The following is a 10,257-nucleotide window of genomic DNA, read 5'->3' on the forward strand; positions in this document are numbered from 1 at the left end:
TGCCTTTTTTATTGCTCCCAGCATCCTATCAGGTACTACCTCATTAGAAACTAATTCCTACCAATTATTTTGAAGATCAGTGTATTTAGGGTATGCTCAAGCCGGCTGAAGTTAGTAGAAACTGAGAAATGCAAGAAGACGTGTCGTGGCGTCGCTCACACTCGGTATAAACAGCCACACGACGTGACTGTATGAACAGGCCTTAAGGTGAATGTCAAGTCTATGTCCGATCATTTAAATTTTACTTAATTATTATCCCTGCATTTTGGTCATGTGACAATTGCACCGATAACACTTTTTCTAAAACCGCTATGAGTACGAGTACCTTGATTTTAGTACTTGCCAATACCGATTTACCGAGGCATTTTCTATTCTTCATACTTTTTGAAGTGAAAAGACGGTTTATAGTGTTTCTGGGAGGAGCACCATCACGTGGTATAACGTTCATGAAGCCAGGTGCCATACACCGTACTCGTTTCATGGCACGGCTGAGTTACACGCTAAAAATGTTTATCTTCAGATATGCTGGCTTCAAACTGACCTACAGAGAAAGACAAGAACTTGGCAACTTCTGCGTGTTGGGAGTATCAGCATACATGGTCATGGTTCCTATCCCGACTACCAACATCAGCTCCTGCAGGTGACTTGCGTCTGTTGAAGCTCCTCATCGTCGATCGTCGATGCAGCTGAGAAAAGGGCTATGATTAAGCAACTAAGTCACAGTGCACAAAAGGACCCTGCAAAACGAATTGCAATGGACCAGTCCACAATCCATGATAAAAGGCTGAGGGATTTTGGTATCAGCAACACATGCAATTTCTTTGAGATTCTTTACTCCCCAACTCTTTCCTGGCAACAAGTCCAGATTTGGGAATCAAACGCTGAAGAAGTGGTCCGCGAACATCGCGTTGTCAACGACACTGCCGAACGAGGAGTCGCACTAAGCAGGAGTACAATGCCTTGATGACCAAATATGAGAAACAGACAGAGTTTGTACTACAGGTCGTCGCAGAACACCACAAACTGTATCTCGATTCAATGAAGGCAACAGTGATCAAGGGTCTTGCTTCCACGTCATCAAACGACACATAGGGCCCGATCTTGTGCATCAAAACGGACATTTTGTGCTCAGTAGGAGCACTTTGTGATCTTGCCACTCCAGACTTAGTGCATTTAAGTGGGTGGAGACATAGATTTTCCTCCAACCAGATCGACTCCGCCTCCAGGAGTGGTTGTGTGGTTGTGTGGGGTGAACATGTGCTTTTGTTTTGCTTCGCGTTCACGCCGAGCGCGGCCGATCCGCACCACAGCGGACGCTGTAGCTCTTTTTCTCTGGAGACGTGAACATGGTTTAGCTCACGATGGGGTAAATAAAGTTTTTAGTTTGACCTGTGAGAGCCTAAGGCTTAAGAAAGAACGCAAGACAGCGCAATGTAAACCAGGAAGTGAATGTCAGCCGTGTTTCCATCAGTGCAGTCACCTCCTCTTGTGACGCCCCCTCACAGGTGGCGGAGGCCAATGGCACATATAGCGCCGCCACTCGGAAAATAATTCGCCAAGAGCCTGCGCCGCCCCGTGCGCCGCCACAAGATCTGGCCTATAGGGTGGTTGAGCTATGAACATCTCGCAAGCACTCTACTGAACTATCACTGACATGACATTGCCAGTCCTTGAGAACACTGCCTATAGCTCTTTAACTCATTGACTGCCAGCCATTTTCAAATCAAAAGGCTGAGAAAACGAAAGAGCAATGCTGCCACCTAGTGATTCAATAAAATAACTTGCAGTTCTTTTATTGAGTCACTAGGTGGCAGCATTACGTAACACAACCTAATGCACCAGACATGCTCAAGGCTTTGCTGCAGCTGTTCCCATTGAAAAACCTAATTGACGTCTATAGATGTCATTGGCAGTCAACATTCAGATTTCAATTGACATCTATCAACGTCATTGGCAGTCAATGAGTTAATTACTGATGACTTTAGCAAGCACTTTAATTGTCATTCTTGTGTTAAACAGCAATTTATATTATAACATGAAAACATGAAAATGTTTGGAATTTGTACGCCCATTATTGAAACTTACTTGAAGCATACCCTAAAATAATATTGACCAATCATGGAGATATTTGGCACCAACAAGTTTCTACTGAGGGAGAATCTATTGGGAGGGTGGGAGGATGAATATTTAAAAGTCTAACCAACATGTTCCACGGGGAGCACCACCATGTTTAAAGGGCCCACATTATTTTGATGAGGTTTTAGGCATGTGACAGAATGCTGTTCAGACCTGTATAGTCATTAATGAATGTTTTGTGTATTGTGATTGAAATTCTAATGAAATCAGCAATAGCAAAAGTGCCAACTCCAACTGTGACAATCACAGAAGAGAAAAGGTCAAAACCAGGTCTTACGACTTTGATCATTTGAAATGGCTAGTTGTGGTCCAAACCCAGTCCTTACATCCCCATGCTTCGCGGGGGGGGAGAAGGTTTCACAGCTTTCAGTGATCTGAGCAGCCTGATTATGTTTACAAGGTTTTTACAATCAGTACTACATTCAGGTTTAAAATCATCACAAATAGGAAAGTACTGCAGTGAGTATAACTGAGTCAAGATTCAGATTCAGAAAACTTGATTTATTTCCAAGGTGCAATTCACACACATTCCTCCATCTGATAAATACGATACATAGTGAATAATACATACAGATAAAGTAAGTCAGCAGCTTTAGAAAAGCCTGGAGTCATCATCGATCTAAAGATGGCACATTAATGATTACAAACGAGATTCATCCTTGTTTAGCAGCTTAATAGCTGAAGGTATGAAAGACAACGAATAACGATTCTCGTTGCTCGTGGCACAGTATAGCGCCACCTAGAGGGCTCTGACATAATCTGACAAAAAATGGAAGAAAAATTCAATCATCAAATACTTTCTCATCATAAACATTAAGTATGATATATATATATCTTATCAGAATAATTGTTTATTAGATTGCATTTACATTTTTTGTTTGTTTCATTACGTTCAAACTGATTGTCCATCCTCATGCGTGTGTGTGTGTGTGTGTGTGTGTGTGTGCGTGTGCGTGTGTGTGTGTGTGTGTGTGTGTGTACGCAGAGAGCAGTGGATGAACTGGTGTGGCGCTCCAAACAGGTGACCCCTCCCTCCTCTCCCTGTCCTCAGCATGCCCTGCTCCTTTCTGCTGCTTTCTGTCCAAAGAGCCCGCGTTCTGTTCATTTAAACTGACTTTTTGAGCTGCCCCAACTCCTTTCTTGCTGCCACAATGCCCCCCACTCATGTAGCTGAATCATACGCACATCGTGTACGGCTTTGTCAGAGGAACAAGGATAGACCACCACAGAAATACACAGCGCAGATTTAGACCTGGCTATATTTAGACACCCGCGCATGTTGTTTCCCCACAAAACAGGCGTTTGGCAAAAGGAACTACAGCAAGAATTATTTACCCCAGTTTTGACCAAAAATGAGTTGAAAAAGTCTGAATAGTGGATTATCCGGGCTGTTTAACACTGACTGTGAGAACCCCTTGCACTCTGCCTCCGGTCTTTCTGGGATGTCAGACGCCGCCAGAGCAGCACGTCGGCTGGCTTTTTCACACTGTTTTCTGGGGCTGATTAAAATCTTCTCTCTTTGGCATAAGTGGATAATTATAGGCCCCGAAATCTGCCTTTTCTCTCTGAATGGAGTTAACATCTTCACTCTCATTAATCGACATGTTCTTTGTGGCTGTGTGCACGTGTCTGTGTGACTGTGTGCGTGTGGTGCACTGCAGAACACGGTGGATAAGCTGATAAAGAAGACCAACCTGGCTCTGGTGGTGGGCAGCAGCAGTTGGAGGGAGCAGTTCGTCAGCGCCGTCACGGTCAGCGCAGGTAAGAACCCCTGCATCAACTATCAATGAATCAACACTTCCAAAGACTCAAACAGGCGTGAAAATGGAGGGATTCTTGTGTTGAGGGAATTCACATAGTGTCACATAGTGTTTCTAAATGCTTCACCTTCCGATCATGAGACGACACGCTCTACCATCGTCGGTGTAATAAGACCTTAGGAGCGCTTGGACGTCCGTACAGTAATATCTCCACATTACTGCACTCCCATAGAATTCTCTGTGTGACTGAGCACATGTACAAAGACCAGACAGGTACGCTTCAACTCGTCTAAGCTCAAAAACGGGGGCCTGTTCTTTTAAAGTGAGGCTTTCAACAGGATTTGAGGCGTTTTGTAGGGATGGCTTTATGCTTGTGTGTCTCTAACCCGGGTGTTGGCCTGATTCCCCAGGAGATGACGACGATGAAGAGAGTGGAGAGGAGCGTCTGCCCTCATGCTTCGACTACATCATGCACTTCCTGACCGTGTTCTGGAAGGTGCTGTTCGCCTTTGTGCCGCCCACAGAGTACTGGAACGGCTGGGCCTGCTTCTTCGTGTCCATCTCCCTGATTGGGGTGCTGACCGCGGTCACCGGGGACCTGGCCTCGCACTTCGGCTGCACCATCGGTCTCAAAGACTCAGTGACCGCCGTGGTCTTTGTGGCTCTGGGCACCTCCGTCCCAGGTGAGCACGGCCAGGAGGAGCCTCATTGGTAACAGTCATTGTGTTTTGGCCTCATCCCTGACTCTGTTCCTCTGTGCTCAGAGGAGAGTGTGCCCTGTTGGTCCACAGGTTCACACTCAGAGTCTGGGCTGGAGCTGTGACTCAGACCGCAGGCCTGAGGGAGACGGGGGCAGAGCCCTTTTAGTGGGCTGGATGCACATGCACATTCATATTAGATCACTGTCGGTAATTTGAGCAACACTTTCAGTTGTGTGTGTTCTCAATCAGTGGTTCTTAACTGGGATGTTGTCAATACCCACCAAAATCCTGGGGTGGACCCTAATAAGAATTGATTTTATAATTACAGAAAATACTCTATTTTCCCACAAATTAGTGTTGTATGAATATAAAAATGAAGATTTGACCAAAACAATTATTATATTTTTCCTTTGTTTCTCTACTTCAATAGAAAATAAATATTGAAAAAAAGCACTGTTCTAAATGTTGGCCTGGTCTAGTCCGTCCGGCTGCTCCCCTGAAACACCCAGTGTTACGCTATAGCTCCATCCATCATATACATCAGAACCATCCATCACACTGAGAGTGTGAGAAAGTGTGTTCTGCTCCAGTAAGTGTGGCCCTCAGGCTGGTACAGCCACCTGCACACAGTACACAGTCTGTGTACATGTTTACACTCAGCATGCAGTACACCATGCCTCGTACATAGTCAGTACACCCACCTGTACACTGCACTGCACTGTAGTATGCACAGTGTGTACATAGTACTGTGTGTGGTGCTCACTGCGGGCTCCAGCGGATCATTATGAAGACTGTCCTCATGACTCTAAAGCTGGCTTTCCACAGGCGTATCAGCCCAGTGCCTGGTCACCCTGGTTTGTCGAGCTTTTCCATAACAAAGCCAGGGCCAAACCAGTCTGACCAGGTTTACGTTTTGGGACTGACCTCTGGCTGTGGCCAAAGCGCTGACCCATGGCTGATGTGACGTCAGCAGACTGCTGGCCTCTGATTGGACATGAGAGAGTGGACAGGCCTCACTATTGACACGCACGTCATACGGATTTAATGTTTCACAACATCACGGCTGTGGGTTTTGCTGATATTAGTATTTAGCCGCTGTAAGCGCAACTTTAGCTGGTGTTAGCATAACATTTGCATGTAGCTTACCTTCATAGTATTATATGTATTATAGTGCTAATAGTAATTTAGTGGTTTCTTTTCTGAATGATTCCATAACTCCCACCAGAGGGCAGTATTTGTGCACATTTGTTCTCATCGCGGCTCTAAAAACTTTTAATGAGATCTGTACAGCATGCTCCTTTGTGGGGGCGCAGCCCACAACAAATTTATGTGCGTGTGTGGTGGAAGCAGTAGTGTGTGTGTGGAGTCGATACGTGCATGTAGATCATGTAGTGCGCGGTGGAGTCGCTATGTGGAATAGAGCCATAAGCTGATATTAAGAGGCACATACACAGCACAGACAGACTGCTTAACAATAGTCCAGCGTATACTGAGCCAAAGTCCTATGACGCAGAGAGAATGACTCGTGTCCTCGTGTGAAGAAACGTTAAAGAACTGTCCTAACAGTTATAACCGTTATAAAGTAAGGCACAGACCCGGATAACACATAAACTCCGAGCTGTCAAATACCCTGTTTGAGCCAAGAAACTAGCGTAATTTACCCCAACTTGGAGCTTGGTTATGGTGATGGAACGGCGTGCAGGGGTTGCCGCAAAATGTCCTTTATTTTCAAATCGAAAAGTTGACAAGTATGCGTGAACTCAATGTGGTGGTTTGACAATTTGAACTGTGAGAGTCTTTCTAGAATGTTTTAAAGTCAGAACTGAAGTATAAGCTGAAGTTCAGACCATCTAAAGTACAGGATATTCAGCTGCTTGGATCCCTGCTTTACATCTAAATTGAATTGAAATGAACCTTTCCACTCTTTTTGATGGCTTGCTTGATTTGTTCAGGTGTTTGGGGACTGTCGTGTCTGTGTGGACTGTTCAAACGACACTTTCTTCCATGTTTGTTGGGCACTGGCTTTGGTTTTGGACTCATCTCTGGCTCTGTGTTGAGCTGGGGGGGTGTGAATAGTGCTAATCAGCGGCAGGCGTCGAGTCTGGCTGTCGTCCTCTCGGCGCGCCTGCCAAAGTCTATTCTCTGAATGCACATGTTCTCTGGTGTCCCTGATAAAGGTCAACTAAAGCTGAACGTGTGGAAATATAAGCACATTGTATTGAGGACGTAGTTGTGTTTAAACTTAAAAACAGAGGAAGGTTTGGATAGTAAAGAGAAACGTTGCAGAATCCATAAAAATCCATAAAAACGTATTCCACGTGGGCACAGCTCAGTCACTTTATGTACAAAATAAAGTACGACAAAGTTACTCCCAAATGTGTACTGTATATTTCCCACTGGAGACCCATTTCCTGCAACATCATCGACGTAATCTGAGTTTTTACCATGTTCTTATTTGATTTCTGATTTGATTTTTTCCATTCTGACAATGTTGAATAATCAAATCAGACTTCAGTTATGGAATTATGAAGATTTTGCCCTTTCAAATGAGATGTTTGATAATAGTAAACTTTTCTCTTGGGCCCTACTGCTATTTTCCTCTCAAATACCTGTTTCACATTGTACTGTAAAGGTGCAAAATAAAATAAAAATCAGGCAATCAATCTGTTTTGTGTAGCCCAATATCACAACAGAAAACACCACCCCTGGTGGATTGTTTGTGCATTGCAGGCAATAACAATAAATAGGAAATAAGCACAGAAAATGCATTTTTGTGGGCAATCTTGTCCCTCGGCACCCCTTTATCAAAGTAATGTCCAAGCAAATGTACTGTCTAAATAAATAAGCATCAGCAAAAGATGGAGACGTGCACGGGGCGTCCTTAGACTCGGAAGACCTACGGCAAGGAAAAACTCCAAAACCCAGTGGGAGAAAAGGGAAACCTCAGGGAGTACCACAGAAGGAGAGATCCACTCCCATGGACGGACAGGCTATACATAGACTCGGGGCTGATGGGAGTCCCTCTGCAGATGGGACAGCAGAATGCCCAAGCTCTTGTTGTTCAGTCCCTGTCAGACAAGGTTCCTCTGTGAATCGAGCTGAAGTCTGCCATACCAGACTATACATGGAGCATCGAGCAGCCAGCAGCGGGGCCGGCTTCATGTGAGTGGAATTACAGCTCTATCAAATGAAAGGGCAGCACACAGCGAGTGTTTCTGAGAGCTGAATGTAACAAGTATATTTCTCCATTGTGAGATCAGTAAGGCTATCTTATCTTAAAAGTTATTGGAATACTTTTAGACATAACTGAACATAATGTATAATTAAGACATTAAAACATCACCTACAAAATAATGTTAATTCAAAAGTACGTTAAAGCCTGAATCGAGCATAATGGATGATTTTTCACCTGCCGTCTTAGGTTAGCTTAGGTTTAGGGTTAGTTAGGGTTAGCATAGCGCATTGGCAGGAGCGCTTACAGCTCATATGCCAGTGTGATACCTCATTTGAAGGCAATGACCTTCTAGTTTCTAAAAATATGTGCAAGATCTGTATGAGTGAAACACAACTTACATCACATTTCCACTCTTGACCCCAATCATAACCCTAATTCTAAACCTAACCCTCTCTCCTGATCAGGGGGGACGGCAGGTAATAACCCACACCACAAAACCATCCAATAAGAGAGAGAGAAACATGCAAACTCTCCACAGAAGGGCCAACACAGGAATTGAACCTGCGACCTTCTTGCTGTGAGACAAAACATAATGAAACATTTTGCTTTAATACACGTTGCCAAACATGAGGTCCATTATTTCAACCCCAAAATGTTTCATTTTGATTAGCAGACGCACATGGTATCAATGGTTTATTTTCTGTGAAACCTGGAATATTCCACAGTGTGGCTTTAAGAAGTCTGACCCTAATGATATTATGCCACTGTTGTGTGTTTCAGATACTTTTGCCAGTAAAGTGGCTGCCATCCAGGACCAGTACGCGGACGCCTCCATCGGAAACGTGACAGGCTCCAACGCGGTCAACGTGTTCCTGGGCATCGGCGTGGCGTGGACCATCGCCGCGGTGGCCTGGCGCTCCCGGGGCCAGCCTTTCCGTGTGAAACCGGGGAACCTGGCCTTCTCTGTGACGCTGTTCACCATCATGGCCGTGGTGTGTGTGTGCATTCTGCTGTACCGGCGCAGGGCTTCAGTGGCCGGAGGGGAACTGGGCGGCCCGCGGACTTGCAAGATTATCACCTCCATCATCTTCATCTCCTTCTGGCTCATCTACATCCTCCTGGCTTCACTGGACGCCTACTGCCATATACCGTCTTTTTAGAGCCATGACCAGAGACCTACTGCCAACGTGGGGAGAGAGGAGACTCTGAGATGAAGAAAATGCCAACAAAATATCACCTCTGTTTGTTTAATGCCCCATTTTGGTCTTTCTTTGGAGCTCGCCAAGAAGTCGTTCAATGAAACAAATCCACACTGGCATGATTTACTTTCCAAACAGCATTTGTTAATAGAATGAGTAAGCATGTAAAGGGCCTACATTCCCCCGAGGTGACTTGTTGTTAAACAGGTTATAGTTGACCTGGTTATAAAATGAAAAAATCTTATATAGAGCTTTTCTAACTTACAGTAACTAGGCTCAAAGTGCTTTACATCTCGGAACCATTCACCCACTCACTCACTCACTCATTCATACACTAGTGTCAGACACTGGAGGTAAGGTGGGTGAAGTGTCTTGCCCAAGGACACAACAATTGTGTGCACCTGTGGGAATCAAACCATTATAACAAGATTATAATGCTGTGTTCTGTTGATAAAGGCACTGGCTCAGTCTCAAGATTTCTCTATTTTCATAACTTAAACCATATGGGTAAATTGTCTAAAATAACCACAACCTTATGAAGTAAAGCTTTCATTTCTATTGAACTTCTGCCAAAAGCCTAAAAGTGTCTGGTGCCCCTCTCGCATCACTTAACCCAATAAATAAGTTTAGGCATGTAGTGCCATTCTGTTTCCATAGAAATCAGCGTGGACACACAAAATATGAGAATTTCAGGACACTGTTTGTTTGCATATTTCACAGGCCTTCTTTACTTACAGCACTTAAAGTAGAAAGCACAAATGTGAGAGTCAAACATGGGTGTAAGTCTGTAGCTGCAACAAAACGGACCGCTGGGGGGGAATAAGTCCAGTCTCTGTTTTAAACCATTTGATTTGGTTTTCAATATTGTGCTGTGTTAATTGTAAACATGCCAGTGTGGAAAGGAAACAGGATATTTTACTGTGTACAGAATAGAACAGAGCTGGACATACTGCCAAATCAATGCCAGACGGAAAACAACCAATGGGAACACAGCTAGTTCTGAAGGTGACCAATGAGGATCCGTCCTTCTGTTCACCCTCAAGATCTGCTCTCTGAGCCCAGCTGAGGCCTAAGCCTGGCTGAGGCCTCAGCCCGGCCCAGGCCTGAGCCCGGCCCAGGCCTGAGGCCAGAGCCCGGCCCAGGCCTGAGGCCAGCTGTGAACAGGACTCCCACTGTCCTGAGCCCGGCCGAGGCCTGAGCCCGGCCGAGGCCTGAGGCCAGCTGTGAACAGGACTCCCACTGTCCTGAGCCAGGCCCAGGCCTGAGGCCAGCCCAGGCCTGAGGCC

At 45.1% G+C, this 10,257-nt stretch overlaps 1 protein-coding gene across 1 annotated transcript in view; it reads left to right on the forward strand.

Moving 5' to 3' along the window:
- Positions 1-9,205, forward strand: part of LOC306980264 (sodium/calcium exchanger 1-like) — a 131,250-nt gene extending 122,045 nt beyond the window's left edge. The window contains exons 14-16 of the mRNA XM_079579584.1: positions 3,798-3,897; positions 4,307-4,579; positions 8,553-9,205. Coding sequence (XP_079435710.1) covers positions 3,798-3,897; positions 4,307-4,579; positions 8,553-8,932 — 753 coding nt within the window. The 3' untranslated portion in view covers positions 8,933-9,205. The remainder of the gene's footprint in view (positions 1-3,797; positions 3,898-4,306; positions 4,580-8,552) is intronic.
- The last annotated feature ends 1,052 nt before the right edge of the window (positions 9,206-10,257 follow it).

Source organism: Gobius niger, assembly GCF_951799975.1.
Source record: "Gobius niger genome assembly, chromosome: 21".
Taxonomy (NCBI): domain Eukaryota; kingdom Metazoa; phylum Chordata; class Actinopteri; order Gobiiformes; family Gobiidae; genus Gobius; species Gobius niger.